The sequence below is a fragment of the Delphinapterus leucas genome, chromosome 20, assembly GCF_059928025.1.
Source record: "Delphinapterus leucas isolate spDelLeu-1000000601 "Yukka" chromosome 20, BTC_Dleu_Yukka2, whole genome shotgun sequence".
NCBI lineage: Eukaryota > Metazoa > Chordata > Mammalia > Artiodactyla > Monodontidae > Delphinapterus > Delphinapterus leucas.
In genome coordinates, this window is record NC_143148.1 from 34,202,363 (window position 1) to 34,226,895 (window position 24,533).

The 24,533-nt window shown below is 44.6% G+C and overlaps 1 protein-coding gene across 1 annotated transcript in view; it reads left to right on the top strand.

Annotated features, from left to right (window-relative positions):
* The first annotated feature begins 7,019 nt into the window (after nt 1-7,019).
* The window catches only part of CFAP263 (cilia and flagella associated protein 263), a 30,456-nt gene continuing 12,942 nt past the window's right edge, over nt 7,020-24,533 (top strand). The window contains 7 exon segments of the mRNA XM_089903160.1: nt 7,020-7,192; nt 9,353-9,479; nt 10,462-10,623; nt 13,212-13,382; nt 14,340-14,420; nt 16,800-16,955; nt 21,356-21,505. Coding sequence (XP_089759286.1) covers nt 7,092-7,192; nt 9,353-9,479; nt 10,462-10,623; nt 13,212-13,382; nt 14,340-14,420; nt 16,800-16,955; nt 21,356-21,505 — 948 coding nt within the window. The 5' untranslated portion in view covers nt 7,020-7,091.

The following is a 24,533-nucleotide window of genomic DNA, read 5'->3' on the forward strand; positions in this document are numbered from 1 at the left end:
GAAAATACAGATGAACATCTACTTTGTCATATATATATATATATGGAGAGAGAGGGAGAACGGTAAAGAAAATGTAGTAAAAAGTTAATATTTGGGTAATGTGGAAACTCTGGGTAAAAGTTGTATGACAATTTTTTATTATATATTGCAACTGAAATTATTTCAAAATTAAAAATTAAAAGTAGTGCAGTGTTAAAAATATACCCCATAGAGTGGGATTCTTAATGTGATCCCCAAATGGGTAACATGATTTGAGGCTAATGTCTGGGATAACATAGGCAAATTCATCAAAAATATTATTTTATTAAATAAAATAATTGTTGGTTTGTTAAATCTGAAGGTTATAATTTATTTTCAGGCCATTAATAATCATAAATAAAGAAGTACATGATCAAAAAAAATTGAGATGTAGTACACATGCAGTTAAGTACAATTTTACATTTTATATATACATGTAAATTTTGCACGTTCTACTACCACTGATGCTCACCCATTATTTAATCCTCTCAGGACCCTGGCCAGGTGGGCATCATTACCTTCAGTTTACAGAGAAGGAAACTGAGGAAGGTCACACACTAGCAAGGGGTAGGATCCAGATTCAAAGCACTGTCTTTTGAATTCCAAAGCCAGTGTTTTTAAGCACTCTGATACAGAAATTATTGATGCTATTGTCATCAACATCAATTGAGTACCAGCTACTTTAGCTCCCCACGCCTCAGTTTTCTCATCTGTAAAATGGGATCATAGTGACATGTTTATCGAGTTAAGACACGTCAAGTGCTCAGAACAATTCCTACACACGTTAAATGCTCATGTGTGAATTGTTATTATTACCTACCGTGCATTAAGGCACAGAGATCACCATGAGATCTAAGATGCTATTCTCCACTCCAGGCTACTCTCCACAAAGATAAACAGCCACTGCAGGCAACTCACGTTGAGGACCAACCTGTGGATCTCTGGTCCAGAGAACCAGACAGACGGATGCCTTGGAGGGAGCAAGCTCGGCCAGCAGGACACTGAGATAGGCCTCCCAACATTGCTACTTGGTCTGGGAAAAGCAACTGCCTTTATTTGGCAGTAGTCCTCGTGGTGACTCCCCAGGCAAGTTAGCATATGTCTAACAGAACCCCTCAACCCACAAGAGGTCTCATCTGTCACCATCAGTACAAGGTCTGGGTGAATGAGACTTGTCCTTTTGCCTGGAGATCTCCCCACTGGCCCTGGAGGTCCCTGTCAGGATCAGTCAGGATCCAATCAGAAAAAGAGAAACCACTCCAAGCATCTGAAGAGGGCCTGACTGCAGAGAATTAGACACACATGTGGTAGAAGAGCGGGGAAGCCAAAGAGCCACTGAGAAAGTTACTGCCACCCCTCAGCCGGGGGGCAAGGGGGCAGATGATGTCACTGGAGCCCGGGGCCAGGGTCACCTGCAGAAGCTGTAACCATGACTGGCCTGTCCTCTGGGAGACGTGGGAAAGATGCGGCCACAACCAGAGGTGTTGCCCAAGGCAGAGAGAGAGGAGAACCCCATCCTCCCACCCCCACGCCCTCCTCCGATGCCACAAGCTTCTTCCTTTCATCTGCCCCCTGGGCTCCAGCCAGTGCCCTCCAGCTGACCCAGGAGCCTGGGGGGTGCAGCCTGAAAGGCTCATTGCCACCGCCCTACCCCCCCCGCCCCCCCCCCACACACGGATGAAGAAGGGGAAGGAATAGATCTCAGGGCACAGGGGCTAAGAGTAGCCCGTGGCCTTTCCACCTTGGCATTTGAGGCTGGTACAGACCCAGGCTTCATAAACATGTGTGAACAAATGACTGACCGCTGGGGCAGGGAGGCACAGGGCCCTATGTCACTGATTGTTTTAAAAAGTGAACACCTGGTATAATCACTCTGGAAAACTGGTAATATTCACTAATGTTGAACACACTATGACCTAGCAATTGCACTCCTAAACGTGTACCTAACATAAAGATGTACATATGTTCACCAGAAGACATTTACTAGAATGTTTGTAGTGGTGCTTATTACAATAGCCTCAGACTGGAAACTCCCCAAAAGCTCATCAACAGTGAAATGGATAAACACAATGGAATACTGTACAGCCACAGTAATGAGTGATCTATAACTACCCACATCAACGTGGATGACTCTTGTCAACAGGATGGCAAGGGAAGGAAGCCAGACACAAAGGAGTATGTGCTGCATGATTCCATTTGTATAAATAGAAGAACAAGCAATACTAATGTCTGCTTCAGAAGTCAGAGTCGTGGTCGCCCTTGGTGGTGATGGTGACAGTAAAGGAGTATTTGGGAGGGGGCTTCTGGGTAATGTTCTGTTTCTTCAGCCACGTGCTGGTTACATGAGTGTGCTCAGTCTTTGAAATTTTGTTAAGCTATACATTTATGATTTGTACACATTTTTCTATGTTATTCTTTAATTATGTTTACCTTAAAAAAAAAGAATACCCTAAGAGAGGGCCTGTTTACTTATCCCACTTCCTGCATCCCTCATCTCAGTCCAGAGAGCTTCCCTGGCAACTGGATACAGGAGGATGCTGGGCCTGGGTTCACAGCCAAAGATGAGAAAGAAATAAGCCCCAAGGCCTGGGGTCTTTTTGGGTGCCAAGCCATGTGCTAAGCTCTTACAGGAGTGGTCTCACGGCCCCCTCAGTTGCGTGCGTGCGCGCACACACACACACCTCTAGCGGGTAGCACTATGGTTATGAGGAACAAGGCTCAGTGAGCTGACTGGCTCCAAGCCACACAACTAGTAACTGGTTGGGGCAAGATTGGAACTCAGGTTGTGTTGGCCCCAGAGCCCAGGATCTTAACCCCTTTGCTCCTCTATGATCCAGAGGAAGCAGGAGACACAAGTGATGTTGACTATGGCTCCTAGCTCTTAACTGCACACCTCTGATTCTGATTTTCTGGAGGAAAACCAGAAGATGGATGTTAGTAATAATCTTCCCTGCTTTCTTCTAAAGGGGTGAAGCATAGATGACCATCTTTCAGTTCCCCAAATGTGCTCGCTCTCCTCTTTGGGCCTTTGCACAAGCTTTCGATTCTCCCAAAACTACTCTTCTTTTGGTCTTCACTTAGGGGCTGAAGTTATGCTTGAGTTCGGACTTATGAGTCTGACTCACCTGGATATGAATCCTACTCAGTCTTCAGATCTCAGATTAGGCCTCCCTTGTTCCAGGAAGCCTTCCATGACCCCTTGCAACCTGGGCACCTTGTACTTCCCTGTTATAGCACTCCCCCACTGGACTGTAATTGTTTACATCAGACTGGCAGCTCCACATGATCAGACACACCAGCCTTGCTGCTTGCTGCTGCATCCCCAGGGCCAAGCTCACAGTGGGCGCTTGACAAATATTTGTTGAAAGAATGGAGGAAAGTGCTCTGGCAGTCATCGGATGATGGTCCACCTTGAAGGGCTGGTCCCTTTCCCATAACGTGCAAATATCACTTGCCTGTGAGCCCGAGTTCCTTTGTTTGCTTTTTGAGCAGCTTTCTTTTTGGGGAAGAAGAGGCCAGATGCTTTTCATTTATGGTTGAAGCTTATACTTTGGGTGGATCTGATCATGTGATTCTTAAGTCAAAATGCAGAGTGCTGCAAAAATGCCAGGCAGGGGGCAGCATCCACATGGAGATACTGGAGGCTGTCAGAAGAAGTGGTCCCAGAAAAATGGAGGGTGAGGGTGGCCTCTGGACTTTAAGCTGCTCTGAGACCCTTTTTGTTTGTAGCTGTCTGGATTAGCAGAGACACATTCTCCTTGCTTCCCAGAGAAGAAATGCCTCCCTCTGAAGCAGGGTTTCCCAACCTCACCACTATTGATATTTTGATATAAATATTTGTTGTGGGAAATTGTCCTGTGCCTTGAAGGGTGTTTAACAGTGTAGTGGGTTGAAAAGCATCCCTGAAAATTCAGGTCCATCTGGAACCTCAGAATGTGACCTTGTTTGAAATAAGGATCTTTGTAGATGTAAATAGTTAAGGATCTTGAGATGAAATCATCTTCGATTTAGGGTTGACCCTGAATCTAATGACTAGTGTCCTTATAGAAAGAGGAGAGGTCACACAAGACCCAGGGAAGAAGGCCATGTGAAGACGGAGAAGGAGACTGGCGTGATAGAGCTACATGGCAAGGAATGCCAAGGATTGCTGGGAGCCATCAGAAGCTAGGAAGGGTTCTTCCCTAGAGCCTTTGGAGGGAGTGTACCCTTGCCAACACCTTGATTTTTGACTTCTAGCTTCCAAAATTGTGAGACAACAAATTTCTGTTGTCTTAAGCCATTTGTTTGTGGTGTTTTGTTATGGCAGCCTTGGGAAACTAATATTGCATACAAGCACTGTCTCTGGCTTCTATCCTCTAGAAGTCAAGAGTACCCTGCTCAGTTATAACAAACAAAAATGTCTCCAGACATTGCAGAGTGTCGCCTGGTTGAGGGAACAAAATAGTCCCCTCTCTACCCCTTGTTGAGAACCACTGTTCTAATGGGGCAAAAATGATGAGAGGACTGAGCAAAGTGGGATGAGCCTGGGTTTAAATTTCAGCCCCACCCAGAAGAGCTATGTGACCTTGGGAAAGTTGCTAAACATGTCTGAACCTCAGTCTCCGCATGAGTAAAATGGGAGTTAAAAAGGTACTTGGGGGACTTCCTTGGCGGTCCAGTGGCTAGTTTTCATTTTTTTCATTTTTTAAAGCATTCTCTTGTTGCTTTATAATCGTGATAGCTGCTTTATTTAATTTCCCTTCTCTCGGGAATTCCCTGGTGGTCCAGTGTTTAGGGCTCCTCGCTTCCACTGCAGGGGGCACGGGGTCACGCTGAGGCAATGAGGGAATATGTCGAATGTGCTTAGCACAGCGTCCAGCTCTTAGCGGACGCTCAATAAACAGTGACTGAAAGAGTAATTGTTGTGTTTTTATTAAGCAATACTAATATTACCTAATGGGTAATAAATATATTAAGAAATAACAATGGCAATGATCATTATCATTATTATTTACCATTTGCAAGCTGAGTCAGTTTTTCTCATCAAAATCTACTATGGACTGATGAGAAACCCAGGCAGTGGCTCTTAAAGATGGAGGAGGTGCTGGGTTTCCCAACTTGGCATCCTAGTTTCCAAACTCCTTCTTTCTCTTACTCCACCTCACTTGAGCCCGAGACGAAGCTTGCAAGATGCACGGGGCAGTCACTTAAAATGTGTCATCCTCATTTCACAGAGGTAGAAATTGGGGGGCAAAAGCATTGAGTGACTTATCCAAGTCAAGAGGCCAGTAGCCAAGTCAGGGCTGGAACTCTGGGCCACTAAAACACTCTGCTCCTTGCTCTCCCACCTCTAAGGCACCCTTTCCCCCACTTCTTTTAGATACCTGGCACTACCTCCCTGGGCCTATCCAACTTTATGACTTGGTAGTTCCAACAGAACCCAGCTCATGGTGGGCAGGACTGGATACATAGTCAAGTATTCTGTCTCTACCAGGGTATAGTAACAGGCCAGAAGCTGTTTCTTAGAAGGTGTGAAAATTCCTGCCGTGGATTGCATGGTCGGTCTTGTTCCAAAATCTCAGGTCCTGCACAGTTATTCTCCCACTGGATCTTGCTTTAAGCTTCACGCTTTTCCCACCACTAATACCTCCAACACCGTAAGGCCTGCTGTATCACATAGCCCAACTGACAGGGCTGTTGGCACCATAGCCAGACCTGCTGCAGAGCCCTTTCTTGCTTTGAGCCCTCTTGGGGCTGGCACCCATTTGTACCACGTGGTATATGAGCATATTAAGCATTGCTCCCTAAGCCCATCCCAAGAGGCCTACCAGCAGAGAGAGGGTGGTGGCAGGGCTCAGTCTCTCTGCTATCCTCCCTAGTAAGTCCACTCTGGCCCTAAAATTGTGCATCCTAAGCAGCAAAATGAAAGTCCTTCTTTGGACTTCAGTGACTATGTGTTGATGCTAACACATATCTCTTGTGGGGTGGTGGGGGTCAGGGAGTGGCTGACCCTCATTCTAAGCATTTTATCACAGCTTGCTTTCTAATCACATCCAGGCCCACCCTCCCTCAAAGAAGTCTGCCCATCCTGCCCTCTGTCCTCTTCCATCCTGTTGGGAGCAGTTAGACTGCAACCCTGCTGCCTGGCAGATCCTTGTCTGGAGGCACATGGGTGTAGGAGTCAACAGCATGGACTTGAGTTTAGCTGGAGAGTGACTCCATTCCTGGGTGGCCACTCATCAGGAAACCTCAGTTTCCTGATCTGTAAGACGAAGACAATGGTACCAATTTCATAAGACTGTTTTGAGAATTAAATCAGTTAATGACTATAAAACGGTGTGAGGCACAACGCTTGCCACCATCATTACTCCAGGTTGCAACAGCTGGTTCAGGGGCTATCTCCTCATTTAACTAGAAGCCCCTTGAGGGTCAGAATGGTCTGCTCCATACACTACCCCAGGATACTCAGGACATAATACATTATCACTACTTAGAAATGTCTCTTGAATTTATACCCATTTAATAATCAGCCAAGTTTTTTCCTTCCAGGAATGCAGGTTATTAGTATCCGAGAGAAACTACAGTGAATATGTATGAAGTGCCAGGTGGCGAACAGAGTAGAGGCCTCACAGTGAGGTGCAAGAAGCAGGACACTCCGACAAATCAAATGAACTTTCTGGGTCTTAGTTTCCCAGTTTGGAAAAAGAGAAGAATAGATACTATTACAAGGTTGCTGCAAGGATTTTCATAAACCATGCTTAACACGGTGCCAAGGGCATAGTAAGTGCTGAGCAAACAGTAGCTGTTATTATCATCATTTTAAGAATTATTGTTGAAAAAATGAACAGTGAACGCACTTACGTGTCTAGCCAAGGCCGGTAACCTCGCTCTGGTCAGCACGGCGCTGGGCGGGAGCGCTGGGCGGGAGCGCTGGGCGGGGCCTCCGAAGCCCCGCCCCTCCACGCACGCGTCGGGTCGCCGTGGCAACGCACTCCTAGGTCGTAGGCAGAGTGACGCGTAGCCGCTCGCCCCACGGCGCTCTCGGCCACACTCGGCATTAACAAGGGGCTTTGACGAGGGTGGCTTCGGCGGTGATGACGGACGAGGACTCTCAGACTTCTGCCAGCGAAGCGCAAGCCCAGGATGAGAGCGAGCTACCTGTTATCCAGCTGTGTGGGCTGGTGGAAGAGCTCAGGTACCAGCCTGTCGGCTTCTGGGGGCGGTCCCTCCTCAGCGTGTGGGCCCGGAGCGTGGTCCAGCACTGAATGCTCCTAGCCCGCATTGAACATTGAGGAAACTGAGTCCCCCAAAGTGGGGAAGGCGCTTTGCTCTTTATTCCCGTGTTTCCACTGCCGTGGCGCTAACAAGCCACTGATGGAGCCAAAAAAAGAAGGTGGTGCGAAGCCCAGAAGGTAATTGGTGAAGCCAGAGCTTCAGCCTGGTGGGTCTGTCTGGTGTCACACTGTGTGCTTAGCCGCTCCTCTACTGTGCGGCGGCAGCTTGGACCAGGTGACCTCTAAGCCCCTTTCCAATGCTAAGATTCTATGCTAAAATTAATGTGGAAGCAGATAGAAAGGAGGCTATTGAGATGTTTTTAGTATGAAGCAACTTATATCTGAACCTGAGTATAAGCATGGAGGTGGACAGCAAAGAAGGACTAGCGCAATATTCTGTATTTTTAGCAGTCTGTTTTAGTATCTGCTATAGCAAGTAAATTGGATGTCAAGATTCCATGATGTAGTTGAGGTTAATTGTACAACTTACTGGTCTCACACAGAATATCCTGGCCTGGCAGCTGAATAGGTGTTACTTCAATATATTTATAAATAGTTTAGGTCAGAATTGAGGTATTATTGCTAAAATAGCTACAATCTTTTGAGTGCTTATTATGTGCCAAGTATTTTGCATATATTACCTTATAGAATGGCCCATAACCCTAGAAAGTTGGTGAGGAAACAGACATAAAAGTTAAGTCACTTTCCTACAGTCACACAACTAGTCAGTGGTAGTGCTAAGATTGAGACTCGGGTGTAACTCCCCAGCCTACATTGGGAACATGACATATGCTGAAAAAGAAAGATGCTTTGATATATTGGGCTTTTCTGTTGATCCTTTCCCACTAATCTTAAAATTCAGCCAAACAGAATTTTCAGCTCAATAAACAGATATTCAGCTCAATAATGTATGCAAATATCAGAGCTGTTCTCTCTCATATATACATTTACATACATATGTGTGTATTATACACACTCATATTAGAGCATACATGTATGTTACATAAATTAAAAGGGTCATAATCTTGGCATATACAGAATAAGCTAGGTTTATTATCTCTAGTTGTTTAAAAACCATCTATTCAAAGCTTTTCCACCATTTATAATAGACTTCTAGTGGATACTTCATCCATTGCGTGCTGGAAATGAAAGAGGCGAGAAATATAAACTAAAGGAAAAACCTCTGAAGATTGTGGATGTGTGTAATTTCAAGAATTCAGTAGTAATTCAGAAGGAAACTCACAAATGGGTTAGAAGATACTTGAAGAAGAAACTTGTAGCAATTTAAAATATATAGGCATGTCTCACTTTATTGCATTTTGCTTTACTGCAACTTTGCAGATACTGTGTTTTTTACAAAATGAAGGTTTGTGGCATCCCTGCATTGAGCAAGTCTATTGATGCCGCTTTTTCCAACAGCATTTGCTCACTTCGTGTCTCTGTCACATTTTGGTAATTCTTGCAATATTTCAAACTTTTTCATTATTATTATATTTGCTATGGTGATTTGTGATCAGTGATTTTTGATGTTACTATTGCAAAACGATTATGACTCACTGAAGGCTCAGATGATGGTTAGCATTTTTTTAGCAATAAAGTATTCTCAAAGTAAGGTATATATATATTTTTAGACATAATGCTATTGCACACTTAGTAGACTACAGTATAATATAAACATAACTTTATATGCACTGGAAAACCAAAAAATTTATATGACTCACTTTATTGCAATATGTGCTTTGTTGAGGTGATCTGGAACTGAACCTGGAATATCCCTAAAGTATGCCTGTAATCCCAGTGCTCTGAATTTTGTGGCTCATTAGATGTATTTTAAAAATATATAGAATACTTAAATTGCATTTACTGTGTGCCAGACACTGACCCAAAGTCTTTGCATTTCTTATCACAACCCTCGATGATAGGTGCTGTTATTATTCCCATTTTACAGATGAGGAAAGTGAGGCACCAAGAGGTTAAATATCTTGCAGAAGGTCATACAAAGCTAGTAAGTGTTAAATGCTAGTTATTTGGGGTTTAAACTCCTATTGGTGGAACTTACTTAGGCACCTTCTGTCTTGCAGCTACAAAAACTCTGCTCTCAAAACCGAGACAGAGATGTTTGAAAAATATTACAATAAATTGGAGCCCAGGGACCAGCGACCTCCACAATTATCAGAAATTAAAATATCAGGAGCAGAAATTGCACAGGTACACAAGAGAGATCTAAGAATTCTTTTATTCTGTTTGTCCCTTTAGATGCAAGTGGTGTTTGTTATCCATTTTTGGTGTTCTCTCTTGGCCAAGTGGCATATGACTTTCTCACTGTTCTACTTTTGATTCTTCCTTCCCCTTCAAAGTTTCTCTTTCAAATGAGTATGAAGGGAATCAGGTTCAACTCACAGTGGATTGACTCTCACAGAATATCTTAGTTAATTTGAAATAACTCCCTTCATTCTGGGGACCCAAACGTGTACAAGGCCTGGCCAGCCACATACAGGAGTGAAGATGGGCCTGGTGTGGGCACTGGAGAGTTCCTCCCTCATCTAAAAGGGCCAGCCAGACAACCTGGTATTGCCAGAGCAGCTGATTTTTCAAGAGAAGCTGGAAATCTGGATTATTTTGGTAGAAACCTCTGATTTTCAAATGTGGGTAATTAATTTCTTTTTAATTTAAAACTGTGTATAGGTCTATTTTTTTGAGGGCCAAACAATGTCATCTTCAGGTCCACACATTCCCTGGGCCACCTGCTTTTGACCTTTGGCTTCAATGCCTAGGAAATCCAAAATTCTTGTCTTTTTGGTTTTTGCTGAACACCGTGGCCCCCGATGCAGTTTCTCTTCTGTGTTCAGTTTGGGCAGCACTGAGCTCCAGGCTTTCCCTGACACTGACTTGAGTGCTAGTCTATAGAAGGTTCACGGTTTTCCCACCCTCAAGACATTTTCCCTTATTTATTTTCAGTTCATTGTCAAGCATAGGCCTTTGAAGTATTTGGCACGGTGCCTTAGGTTGACTTGTGAAATGAACATCACCTCAGGCCTAATATCCGGAATCCTTTCACATTGAATTGGTTCTCTCTGGATATCATTCAGAGCGATTTCTAGCAGACCTGAGTGGTCGTTTCGATGCCCACCTTAGGCTGCTTTATTGCCAATTCCTATTTGACAATGGCTTTGTTTTTCTTGTGTTACAGTTACGAGGCAGGCGTAGATCCAAATCCCGCGTAAGTCTGGAACGTGTAACAGGCCTCAGCGTGGACCAAAAATTCAAGCTTGTGCAAAAAGAGCTGGACGACACAAAGAGTGAAATAAGGCACATAAGGGCAAATGCCGAGAGGGACCTGCAGCATCACGAGGTATACCTTCCTATAGGCTGTCCTCCCTGGGCTCCCCGTTTCTGCCTCAGCAAGAAGTACCTATAGTATGTTCATACAACTGTTGGTGCTTTGAGAGAAACACAAGTAGGATAAGATAAATTGAGGACCTACCTTTAAGGAACTTACCACCTGCTTGAGGAGATATCAAATTTTAAACTCTTTAAGATGAAAAATTTCAAAATACACAAATGTAGAGAAGCTAGCACAGCAAACCCTTATGTTCAACCCCACACGTAACAGTCATAAATGCATGGCCACTCTTGTTCCCTCCGTATCCCTACCAACTTCCCCCTCGTAATAGGCCACTGGGCTATTATGAAGTGAATCTTAAACATATATTTATCTGTAAATATTTCGATATATATCTCTAAGATATGGATTCTTTAAAAAAAACCCATAACCATAATTACCATAAATGCCCTTAAAATTTATAATAATTTCTTAATAATAAAATGGGCTGGAGGTTTAAGTCAGTGAGTTGGGTGAAAAATCCCTTGTCACCCTCCATATGCAGCATCCATGACCATGGTTCATGTCTTGTTGGAGACCACTGCAATCAGTTTTCCTCCAGAGAAGAAACATCACTGTTAACTTCATTGCCCATGGGATGAAGTTGTTGGCTTGCATTTGGTAGCCATGTTGTATGAAAAATAGATATTTCTATTCTATTTCTAACTTTTTCCATTTCTAAATGGAGGCACACACAGAATCACACTCATTTCCTTGAAAGAGATGGATCAGTGGACTCATGTCTCCATTGATAGAATCATCTGTACTGCATAAACCTATCCTTCTTTCCCTCTCTCCCTCTCTCCCTCCCTCCTGCCCTTTCCCCTCTCTTCTTTCTCTTCCCAAACATGCATCGTTGAATTCTAACATGTTAAAGGAGGTCAGGATGTGGTAGCTTTGTCCTGACATGCTAGACTGTGTGATTAAACATCACGATGTGGGCTAAAGTGGTCAAAGAAGACTGTGTTGAGGAGGTGGGGCTGGACATAGGACTTGGCATGGCCTTGAAGAATGGTGGCATTTGTTTAAGGAATAGGAAGACAAGGGCACCCTAGGTAAGGTGAATGACATGAACAAGGAAGTGGAGGTAGGAATGAACATGGCAAGTTAGGACCTTGAGGAGGCTGGTGTGATTAGAGAAGAGGGTGCTTTGGGGGCTATGGTAGGAAATCAGGTCGAGTAGGGCTGTGAGACCTTGAAATCCAAGCAGAGGGGCTTCTCTCTGATGTCTTAGAAATCAGGACCCCAGTGAGGATAACTGAGCAGAAGAGCGATGCATAGGAAGTAGCATTTAATGTGGATGGATGTTCTGGCCTGTGAAGATGATGGGAAGGGAGGAGGCTGGGGCCAGACGCCAGCCGGAGAAGGAAGATGCTTTTGCTTCTTGGTGCCCAGTGAAAAAGCCTGAACAAAGATGATTTGCTCTGCAGCTACTCATTTAATTCTTTAAAATAATGTATGTGTGTTTGTGTTTTCTTATTTAAAGACAATCTCTGTTGTAGCAAAATTTAAACATACAGGTAAGCTAAAAGAGGAACATTTGAAAACATCCACAGTCTTACCACCTAAGACTTGTATTTGGCTCTTGTATTTTTCTCCTAGAATTTATATTATTTTCTATGTGTGTATGAATTTCTTTATAAAAAGGTATCATATTATTTTATAAACCATACTTTTCACTTAATAATATCTTTCCATATCAATACATAGATTCATTTATAGCATCTTTTTTAAAATTACAGAGTGCTTCTTTGCCTCCCCACTAATCCATCTTTCCAGATATGACTGTGGTTAATGTTTTGGCGTATAGCCTTCCAGATATTTTTTATATATATGATATGATATTAATGTTATAATTTTTAATGGATAAATAATGTTTCAGATATGGAAATACATATTTCTGGAGATACCCAAGGCCCTGTTTTTTTTTGTTTTTTGTTTTTTTTTAAATCCACCCTCATCACCTCTTTTCTTTTTTTTAAATTTATTTATGTTTGGCTGCGTTGGGTCTTCATTGTTGCTCGCAGGCTTTCTCTAGTTGCGGCGAGAGGGAGCTACTCTTTGTTGCGGTGCGCGGGCTTCTCATTGCGGTGGCTTCTCCTGTTGTGGAGCATGGGCTCTAGGTGTGCGGGCTTCAGTAGTTGTGGCACGAGGGCTCAGTAGTTGTGGCTTGCGGGCTCTAGAGCCCAGGCTCAGTAGTTGTGGCACATGGGCTTAGTTGCTCCGCGGCATGTGGGATCTTCCCGAGCCAGGGCTCGAACCTGTGTCCCCTGCATTGGCAGGCGGATTCTTAACCACTGCACCAGCAGGGAAGTCCCAAGACCCTGTTTTTGTTTGTTCTTCCCCTTTATATCGAGACTATAACTTTTTAGAGGCATGCTTTTAAATAATAATATTCGTATTGTCCAATTTGTATCTTAAGGATCTCTTTCTAAGACTAAGAAGAAACGTTATGCATTGGGACACAAATAGGTCACCCAATACGTCTAGGTTTCTTTAGATGGCTATATCCTTGAGAAATTTTGTAAACTGTTCTCTCTTTGTGCTGGCTCCCCCAGGCTATCGTTGAGGAAGCTGAAATTCGGTGGACTGAAGTTCAGAGAGAAGTGCATGAGTTTGAAAAAGATATTCTAAAGACCATATCCAAGAAGAAAGGGAGTATTTTGGCCACTCAGAAAGTGATGAAGTACATTGAGGACATGAACCGCCGGAGGGTGAGTGGGCAGGAGGTTAGAGCTTAGAAGGGGAAATAGATTCATAGAACGATGACACAGAAGTGGCCCATGTGAGGCAGCCCCACTCCATTTGGTCCACTGTAAATGCTGCCCACATATGCAGATTTTTTGTGTCCCTCACAGCATGTGTGTCTTAAAATGCAAGTTTATCAAGTCTAAAATCAGTCAGGCAGGATGAATATTCATAGTATCTCAGACCATATGTAAGTCCCCTACATAGGAACCTTCAAGTTGCGAACTTTCAAAGATGTGAACGTGCGTTATAAACCTACAGTACAGTACTATACAGCTGATTGTGTTGGTTGGGTACCTAGGCTAACTTTGTTGGACGTACACACAGATTGGACTTATGACCACACTCTCGGAATGGAACTCGTTCGTATGTAGGGGACTTACTGTATTTTGCTGTTTGTTTCAAGATCTGATGTTATCTTGAGAAAGGTGTGAGTCTATCTAGTCAGGTGACTACGTGGCATGCGACAAGTAAATCTTAATTTCTTTGAGTTCCATTATTGTAAGAATGAGACATAAAATGCTCCTTCTTTTCCAAAGGTTTTGTAGCATATCAAACTTTGGATCCTGGAGATAGGTAGAGTCACTAACTGTAACATGTTATATGTAATAAAAATTATGTAAATTACAAAGAGAATAATGGACCAAAGAATCATAAATCATTTTGTCAGTAAAGGCCCCTATACCTAAAGATATACCCAAGTTATCTTGAATTTAAAATCAATAGAAAATTTGTATGGAGCAGACGCAGTTTCCTCTGCTTCTTGGTCATGAGTAAAATACCATAGCAACACCAGCTTGAGTAGCCATAAAAGACTTAAAAATAGGTGACTGAATGTTAGGGCTCAAGGTTTAGTTTTGCAGCCCCAGACCTGCCAACTTTTCAAACCAACAGGGAAGAAGAAGAGCAATGGATTAAAATTTGCTTTTATTTTTCAGGATAATATGAAGGATAAATTATGTTTGAAAAATGTCTCTCTCAAAGTCCAGAGGAAAAAGATGCTTTTACAATTGAGGCAGGTATGTGGCTTTGTCTTTCTTTTTTTTTAAGGTTACTGTGGTGGGTAGAACAACGTCTTCCCAAAGATGTCCACGTCCTAATTCCTGGAGTCTGTGAGTATGTTACCTTACATGGCATAAAGATGGTGCAGGTGTGATTAAGTCAAGGATCTTGAGATGGGGAGTTTATTGTAGATTATCTGAGTGGGTCCAATGTAATCACAAGAGTCCTGATGAGAGGGAGGCAGGAGAATGAGAGTCAGAGAAGATTTGGTAATGGAAGCAGAGATCAGAGTGATGCACTTTTAAGATAGAGGAAGGGATTATGAACAAAGGATGCAGGCTACCTGCAGAAGCTGGAAAGGGCAAGGAAACAGATTCTCCTCTTGAGCCTCCAGAAGAAATGCAGCCCTGCCAACACCTGATTTTAGTCCAAAGAACCATTTCAGACTTCTGACCTCATGAGCTATAAGATAATACATTTATGTTGTTTTAAACCCTTGAATTTGTGGTCATTTGTTACAGCAGCAACAGGAAACTAATACAGTTTCTGTGCTGGCAAATCTGTAGATGGAGTTGGCTTGAATTTAAAAGACCCTCATGACATACTTATTGACCCTCTTGGGGAATGTGGCCTGGGTCGCACAGTTAGTAGTATGCCTTGGTAAGTCTTTGAACAGCTGACCTTAAAGGCTCCTGATTAAAGGCGGTAAGGCAGACATGGCACAGGGCCTCTAGAATGTGGTTACATAGCTCCATCCTCTTTCAGCTCAATATTTTTGTTATTAATTCATTATATGGGTGCTGATGGCACGTGCATCAGAGGTGGCCACTGTCAGTGACACAGAGTTGGGCAGGAGAATTAAGATGTCTGGGAGTTACTGCTTGATTGACCTGGGATCCCAAAGGCTCAACAGGCTGGGACAGCTTTAACACACGAGGTGACTGAGGACAAACGTAAGGTCCTCCGCTTTGATGCCCCCAAATATCCGCACAGGTGCTGGGTGGCTCAGTCATGGAGAAGCCGATAAAGCCCGCTCAGCTGGGGGCGGTGCTGCAGCCTAGGCGGCAGTCCACAGTGCCCTCCGAAAAAGAGCAGTCTCACTGCACTCTGTTCTGAGCAGCCCACCTGGAGCACTGTGTCTCAGGGCGAGTGCCACACGTGAAAGAATCTGTAAGCTGGAGTCCACGTAGGAGAGGGAATGGAGAGCAAGGGGAGAGAAAGCATGTCAGAGGACCTGCAACTGATGGGGCCAAGGACGAGGAGCCCACAAGGGCCATGGCTGCTGTCTCCGAGTTCTCTGGCCGCTGTGGGGAAGAGAACATACTGCTTGGGAGGGCCCCCAGGGTGGAACTGGGTTGGGGTGAAAGTGTCAGCCGAGGAGAGTTGAGTTCAGCGTAAGAAAGAACATGGCCCCAGCTGAGCTGCCTCCTGATACTGAGTTCCTAGTTCTCTGGGCTTCATGCAAGCTCAGGCATCCTGAAGCGTGAGAGGGGAAGCAGATGGATGACCTTTAACCTAAAAGCCATTGCTACACAGAGATGACACTGATGTGGTCCTGCCCTCGCAGGCTCACAGGCTAGCAGGGAGTGGTGATGGTGAGAAAAGGCATGGATGCATAACTGCCATACAGAGGAAACAGTGGCAGGGACCAGGAGCCACAGCCTCAGGAGGCTGCGTGGAGGGAGGGGTTGCCCTCTGGTGTGGAAGATGGGCTGGGAGCATTTGAGCTAGAGGGTGGGTCAGTTGGGGCTTAAGGAAATTGTTCTGTTGTTTTGGGGGAAAGGGAAGAAGATGCCTTCTAGGAGGTAGTACAGCATGAGTAGCACATGGGGATGGGGAACAGACCTGAGTTTGGCTCTTGTGTACCACAAATGTAAGATGGCACAGACCTGGTGGGGCAGGTAAGGTGGGACCAGGGCTGGGGAGTGAACCCAGTGCACTGATACACCCCCCACGCAGAAATGTCATGGGATCAAAGGAAGGACGTTTATGGGCTGCTTGTCCTGGGTTTTCCAGGTTAAAAACAACTTTTAAATGGCCTTTCTTCCTGCACAGCCCTGTTTAGGCACCACTTCCTGGGGAAAGCCTCCCCTGACCCAGCCTTCCATTCTCTTCTGGGCTGGCTGAGGGGCTTCTGTTTGCCCTCTGCCCCTGTGTGTCCCACTACACCACGCTATGACCTGTCTGTGAACTGTCATTGAGTATGGGAGTATCATATTTACTCAGATCTCTATCCCTGGGCCTAACACCATGCCTGGCACCAAGCAGATCCCCAATCCAAGTTTGTTGAATGACTGAATGATGACTGACTTCCAAAAGCTCACTAGGAATTGCAAGGTGCGAGCCATACATTCAGAAGTCACAACCTCACATCGTTTCCTCTCTCTGAGCTGTAGAAGGAAGAGGTGGGAAAGGCCCTCCACGATGTTGACTTTCAGCAGCTGAAGATCGAGAATGCTCAGTTTTTAGAGACAATTAAAGCAAGGAATCAAGAACTGATCCAGCTGAAGCTGGTATCCAGAAACACCCTGCAGATCCTTAACGCGTACAAAGTAAGGTCCGCGCTGGTCCTCGGGGCTTCCTGTGCCTACCTTTCCAGCCACAGAGAGGTACTAGGGCACCACTGTGGTTTCACTGAGAGCCTAGGCGTCCTTCACTCCCCTGTTGCTCTCTGATTTCTCCCAACGAAGCCATGTCTCCTAAAATACTCCGGATGTCCCCACAATCCTGGCTGCGCATTAGAACCATCCAAGGAGCCTTTTGTTTTTTTAAAGATTAGACAGACTCTCTAGTCCAACCCTGACCAATTGAATTAGGGGGTGAGGGCCATGCATCTTTTTTTTTTTTTCCTTAACTCCCAGATGATTTTTATGCACAGTGAGTTTTGATAACCAGCCACATTTAGGGCCCTGTTTAATTTAGTGTGTAAAAGCATTTCCTTGCTTAAAACCCTGCAAAGGAAATCATCTTAGCTATAAATCAGAAAACTACTAAATAATTCCTCATCCACACAGAACCCTTTTTGTAGAGAAAGAGGCACTATTGATAATTAAGCAGAAACTGGGGGAGTGAGCATGGCCTGTCCTCGGCAGACCAGGCTGCCTGGTGACCCTGCTGGCAGCTGTCTGATGCAATAGTCAGCTAACTGTGGGCCCGTGTATCCTGCCCACTGGTCTGGGAGCTAAGGATGGTTTTTACAGAAGAACATTTGCAGCTGATTTGATAGAGGACTCTCCCTTTGAAACCCAAGTAAGCAAAATTGATTTCTCCCCGAGAAATTTCATTCTCCTCAATAGTAAACCTGCATTCCAAAATATTATACTTGATTATTTTATTTTGAATTTTATCAATAAAACATTTGTGGAAATTTGTTTTCTCTCTTGTTAGTGTAGGTAATTACACAACATGCTCAATTTTGCCCCTTGGCCTGCAAAGCCTAAAATATTTACTATCTGGCCTTTTACAGAGCAAGGTTGCTGACCCCTGGCCTAGTGTCTAGGTGGCAAGAGCGGTCACGGGCTTAGGTAGCTCACAGATAAGCTTCATTTGGCCCACACAGTGTCATTTAAAAATGTGAATTCGAATGTGTTTAGACTAGGTTTATGTTTGTCCAGCATGTTCCTTTTACAAATGAAAAACCGAAGGCCGAAAGAGGCAGAGTAATTGCCGGATTCAAGCAACATGTTTGTGACAGAGCTTGGACTCCTAGTCCAGTGCGTGTCCCACCTCACCCAACTGCCTTCCCCTGGCATAACGTGTGTACACAAGGCCGTGCTCACATTCTGAAATTCATGTGTCCAACTGGAGAGCCTCGAGGTACGTGGTTACATCACATTGGACCTTGATCTTATCCTGAGAAATCAACTGAGTGGCACAGGGCCAGTCTGGTCTTGTGGGGGAAAGCCAGGGCTTTGGAGTGGAGCTACTGGTTTATAAAATGCAACAGCTAGGTCCAGGGCTTGCGCTGCTTAGGACATCTAAATGCACAGTGCTTATTGATTGTGACACCCAAGCAGCGGCACCACAGGCCACGGTGGGCAGAATGGGAGCCATTCCGGTCAGAATCCCAGGAGCCAGCGTGCCTGTAGGCCTGTTTAGAATAATAGCAAGCAGATGGTGGAGCTGGGAGGAGATGCCTGCTGGAGTCCTAAGGTGACACAGCGAGGGGCTGAGAGAGAAGCAGGCTCACTTTTCCTTGTCTCAGTTCTCAGGCCTCCTGGGGGAAACGGGGCCCAACAACTGTGGGTTGTAGAGTCCGGCCTCACCTGGGTTTGAATGGGGACTCTACTGGGGACTATGGGCCGATGCGTCGCCTCTCAGAAGCAGGTTTTTGTGACTTACCACCAGGACAGACCTCTGGCTGGTCTGTGATGTGTCCCCAGCGCTGAGGACAGGGCCTGGCCAAAGCAGGTGCTCAGCATGTATTGTCAAAAACTGCTAAAAATTCAGGTGTATGTTTAGGGGATGGAAGGGTGGCAGGAGGGATCACTTTCATATAAATGTCAAACACCCAAGTATGAGACCTCATTAAAAATATATAGAATAATTTTCCTCTATTAACAAATGTACTGAGTACCTACGGCATGCCAGGCGCAGGGCTAAGTGCTGAGGGTACAGCTGTGAAGAAGACAGACATGGTCTCTTCTCTTCTATGAGTTTTATGAGTGGGTCTCAGTCAACCCTTTTTCTCTGCTATGCCTTCAAGCCCTGCCTGATGGAGGCTGATAGAATATAAGCACGTGACTACAGCCTTGAGGTGTCGCTCTTAACTGACTGTAAACTAGTGATCCGTGTATAAACTAGTGGTGCCTTGTGTTAGATAGAATTCCAAGATGTCCCCCAAGACTCCCTGCCCCCTGGTGTATTCACACTGCACAATGCCCAGGGCTCTGGATACGACGGATTCTGTTATTAGGTTCCATTCTGCTTTATGATTAGGTTAGATTAGAGGGCACCCTTGACCTTGAGATGAGGATATTATCCCAGTGGGTCTGACCTAATCACATGAGCCCTTTGAAAGTAGAGAGTTTTCTCTGGATGAGGAAGGCAGAGATTTGAAGCATGAAGGGAATTCTCTGGATGAGAACTTCTCCATTGCCGGCTCGAAGATAGAGGGACCACATGGAAAGGGTCTGAGGGCGGCCTCCAGGAGCCGAGGGCCACCTCCTGCTGACAGCCAGAAAGAAAATGGAGAGCTCGGTCTTACAACTTCAAGGAAATGCTTCCCACTAACAACCTGTGAGCTTGGCAAGGACCCCAGGTCCAGATAAGACCCAGCCCTGGCCCACACGGTGGGTCGCTCCCTGGGCAGAGAATCCGGCCACACTGTGCTTGGACTTCTGATCTATAGAAACTGTGAGATAATAAACGTGTGTTACTTTAAGCCACAAAATTTGTGATAATTCGTTACACAACAACAGAAAGCTAACATGCCTTTTCAGAAGTAGCTGCCTCAATGACCATCATCCAGCTCAGTATCCCAAATTACTCCATTACACCTCCTTGAAGGCCCCACCCCAGCAGAGCCAGGGGCTGCCTCGAGCTTCAGTTCTTTCCTGCCCTGTGTCTCTAACTGTCTCTCTAAGTTGTTGGGTGAATGACTGTTTTCCCTCTGCTCTCCTTTTCTCCCACCTGACTGGCTGGTGTGCAGTGAAGACCTGTCCTGCCTTCCCTTCCCCACAGCTGACTCCCTCAGCCTGACCTCTTACCCACTTTTGCTTTCCTCAGAAGAGCAACTTCATGCAAGATGTGGAACAGGAAATGAGCCTTAAAGAAGGGATTGGAGAGGAGAGGAATGGGGAGGGAGGTGGCTCCAGGTGCTCTAAGTTCCCCCAGGCAGGTGGCTCCAGGCTTTTCTGCCAGGTCTAAGATTTGATACCTTCGGGCATTGCCCCAGTACCCTCCTTTCCCCGGCTCCTTTTGGACCCTCCTCTCCCAAGGCTCTTTCCTTAGCTTGAAACGTTCTTCCCACCCCTCTTACCTAGACATACTTGACTTCACCTCTCTTTTTCCAGCATCCCTTCCCCCAGGGAAACCTTCGGGACCAGTGCCCATGCACTCTCGGTGCTTGGCACAGTTGCAGTTTGGCATTTCTTCTTGTACCGCCGTCAGGGCTGTGAGCCAGCCTCTTGGTGGCCGGGCCTAGGTTGTTTTGCCGACCAGTGCCTGGGTGGGTTCTCAGGGTTTGTTGGCCAGCCCCCTGGAGTCACTGGCTTCTGTCCCTCAGCCCCCTCCTCCTCAGCCAAGCAGAGCACATCCCAACTCCTCCAGGTTGACTCTTCACCATTAGTAGATGGAGGTCCAAAGGGGGCAAACCTAAGAAGCAGGGGCCAGGGAGGAGCTGGTGAGGGGGGGCAGCAAAAGATGCAACAGGAAGCTGTGGAGCAGCTCCTGCAGAAACTCTCCAGCACCAGCATGCCCAGTCCTCATAGGCTTTGGAGACAGTGGTGGAGTCCATGGGCTGTGAAGTCACGCTGCCTGGGATCAAACCTGGCTCCCCCTTGTCTCTGTGACCCTGGGGAAGTTGTTTCACCCCCCTAAAAGTCAGCTCCCTCACCGGTACAGTGGGCTCACAGTAGCATCCACCTCTTCGTCCAAGTGAGGTAGTGATGGCGGCCGTCTGCCGTGGGTTCTCCATGTGTCAGGCACTGTGCTCAACACTTTACCAGGTTTGTCTCCCTTAAGCCTTTCTACAACCCTACAAGGCAACTAGCCCTAGTTAAGAGAGGTTCTCTTAGTAAGTGGTGGGGTGGGATTTGGGCCCAGGTGTATCTGGCTACTTTGCAGGTGAGGACAAGCCTCCCGAGGTCCTCTCCTCCCCTGCCACTTAGACACCAGGATTCTGAAAATCTGGGCAGCCATGAGAAGGGCAGGCCCAAGTTCCTGGCTGGTCCTTCTAGTCTCCTGCTTAATAAAGAGCTGTTTGTCTGTCTATCCTTCCTATAGTTCTAAGCAATCATCTTTGCTCAAGACTTGCTGTGTTGTTATATTTCAGAGCAAGCTGCACCGAGCCATGGAAATGTCCGTCGATCTGGACAAAGAGTTCTTGTTGAGAAAAGAGTTACTCGAAAAAGTTGAAAAAGAAACCCTGCAAGTAGAGGAGGTAGGAGAGGGTAAAACATACTGTTTCTGGTGTTTTTCTCCTTCTGTCTGCAAGGGCTCGGGTCAGCATTCGCCACGATCTAGGCCACCTTGGTTTTTGTGTAGAAAAGCCTAGATCATAAAAACCAAAATAGCTCTGGGCCATCAAATGAGAAAGTGGCCCCTGGAGGCTCCAGTCCATGGTGTTGCATTTTACTGCCGGGTTAGAATCTAGTATCAGAAATCATGAAATCATCTAGAAACTACAGAGTCCAGATGACTCTCAAGAATTCCTTAAGTGACCCATAAGGTACCACATTCAAAGTGTAGTGTATTCAATCTGGCAAAAAAAAATGTATGATGCATGTAATAATGTAACTGATATGAGAAAAAGAACACATAGCAAAATATAACTTTCTGTGTAAAGGAGAGAAAGCTCTTTAAACATGGAGCTCTCACTTGATACGGCAGATGCTCAGATGGCAGACCTGTGACCTCTGTCCCAGGCCCACTCCAGGGCCTGTGGTCACCATGTGAAAATGTGTGGTGTCATCTGAGCTCCCGATATCTGCATTGGGATTGAGTGCTCTCATTATTTTGTTGAACACATAGAGTTGAACTTCCACCAGTTACACGCACCTAGGATATGACTCAAAGGAGACTTTGGGGGCAAGGTGACGGAAAATGAGCCCTGGACTTGTATTCAGAAGGCCTGGCATCAGGTTTGTGTTGCCAGTCTCTAGCCTTGAGCAAGCCTTTGAATTAGACAGAACTGTTTCCACGTCTGTGAAAAAGACGTCACAGCCCTTGTTGCGGTAATCAGATAGGACGATGCTTCGTCAACCTCTTAAAGCCATTATTTCAGTTATTACTATCATTGCCTTGAATGAGCCTGAAGTGTCCCCAGCAGCATGTGTAGCCCCAAACCTGCCTATAATGGCCAAAAAGCCACAGGATTACTACATCTGACTCAGTTTTGCCATGGCATCCACATCATATCCTTGAAGGAGAACCAGTACCCTTTGCAAAAAAGTCGGTCTCACTGCAGAGTGGCTGGTAACAAAGGTGAAGCAAAAGTCTGTGTGCTCTCTCCATGCAGAATTCCTGTGGTACTTCTTTGTTTGGGATGATATTTATTAGATTACAAGTAAAACATGAAATCAATTTTTAAAAGCCCAGAATTCACTACTTAGTATATTTTCATTTTCTTAACTTTTTAAAAAACAGCTCTGTTGGGATATAATTCATATATCAAATAATTTACCAATTTAAAGTGTACATTGGAGTGGTTTATAGTATATTTACAGAGTTGTGTAACAATCAGCATAATTATTCTAGAACATTTTTGTCACCTCAGAAAGGAACCCCGGACCAATTAGAAATCCTCCATTTCACCTCACCTCATTCCCACCCTCCAGCCATGGGTGACTACTAATCAGCTTTCTGTCTCTGTGAATTTGCCTTTTGTCAACCTTTCATATAAAAGGAATCATACAGGGTCACCCTTTAACTTTAATAATATTTTCAAGATTCATGTCATAGCATGTATCAGTACTTGTTTCTTTTTATGGCTGAATAATGTTTCCTTCCATGTACCACATTTTGTTTAAACCATTCATCAGTTTGATCAATAGTTGTGTTGTTTTCATTTTTTGGCTATTTTGAATAATGCTGCTGTGAACATTCATGTACAAGTTTTTGTGTGAATATATGTTTTCTTTTCTCTTGGACATATAGCTAACAGTGGAATTGTGGAGTGTATATATGGTACCTCTAGGTTTAACATTTACAGAACTGCCAAACTCTTTTGTAAAGTGGCTGCACCATTTTACATTCCCATCAAAAATGTACATGTGTCACAAAGTTATTTATTTTATTTAATCCTTATAATAAACTTGATGCAACTAACATTTTTATCCCCATTTCATTGTATATATAACTTCAGAAACAGAAATATTAAGTTTACTTTTTCCAAGTCTCACCTCTATTACGTGCAGATCAGCAATTCAAACCCAGGCTCAGACTCTTAGATCTTAATCACTTGATTTATTCACAGCCGTGAATCTGCTATCCTGTAGTCATACATGCATCCCTTCAACAATACTTATGTGCCAAGAATTGCTCTGAATAAAATGATTAAGATTAAAAAAAATGTACACATGTGACATTCACAGAAAGATAGACAAGATGAAAAGGCAGAGGGTTATGTACCAGATGAAGGAACAAGATAAAACCCCAGAAAAACAACTAAATGAAATGGAGATAGGCAATCTTCCAGAAAAAGAACTGAGAATAATGATAGTGAAGATGATCCAGGACCTCGGAAAAAGAACGGAGGCAAAGATCGAGAAGATGCAAGAAATGTTTAACAAAGATCTAGAAGAATTAAAGAACAAACAAACAGAGATGAACAATACAATAACTGAAATGAAAAATACACTAGAAGGAATCAATAGCAGAATAACTGAGGCAGAAGAACAGATAAGTGACCTGGAAGACAGAGTGGTGGAATTCACTGCTGTGGAACAGAATAAAGAAAAAAGAATGGAAAGAAATGAAGACAGCCAAGAGACCTCTGGGACAACATTAAACGCAACAACATTCGCATTATAGGGGTCTCAGAAGGAGAAGAGAGAGAGGAAGGACCTGAGAAAATATCTGAAGAGATTATAGTCGAAAACTTCCCTAGCTTGGAAAAGGAAATAGCCACCCAAGTCCAGGAAGCGCAGAGAGTCCCATACAGGATAAACCCAAGGAGAAACACGCCGAGACAAATAGTAATCAAATTGGCAAAAATTATAAAGACAAAGAAAAATTATTGAAAGCAGTAACAGAAAAATGACAAACAACATACAAGGGAACTCCCATAAGGTTAACAGCTGAGTTCTCAGCAGAAACTCTACAAGCCAGAAGGGAGTGGCATGATGTACTTAAAGAGAGGAAAGGGAATAATGTACAAACCAGATTACTCTACCTGGCAAGGATCTCATTCAGATTCGATGGAGAAATCAAAAGCTTTACAGACAAGCAAAAGCTAAGAGAATTCAGCA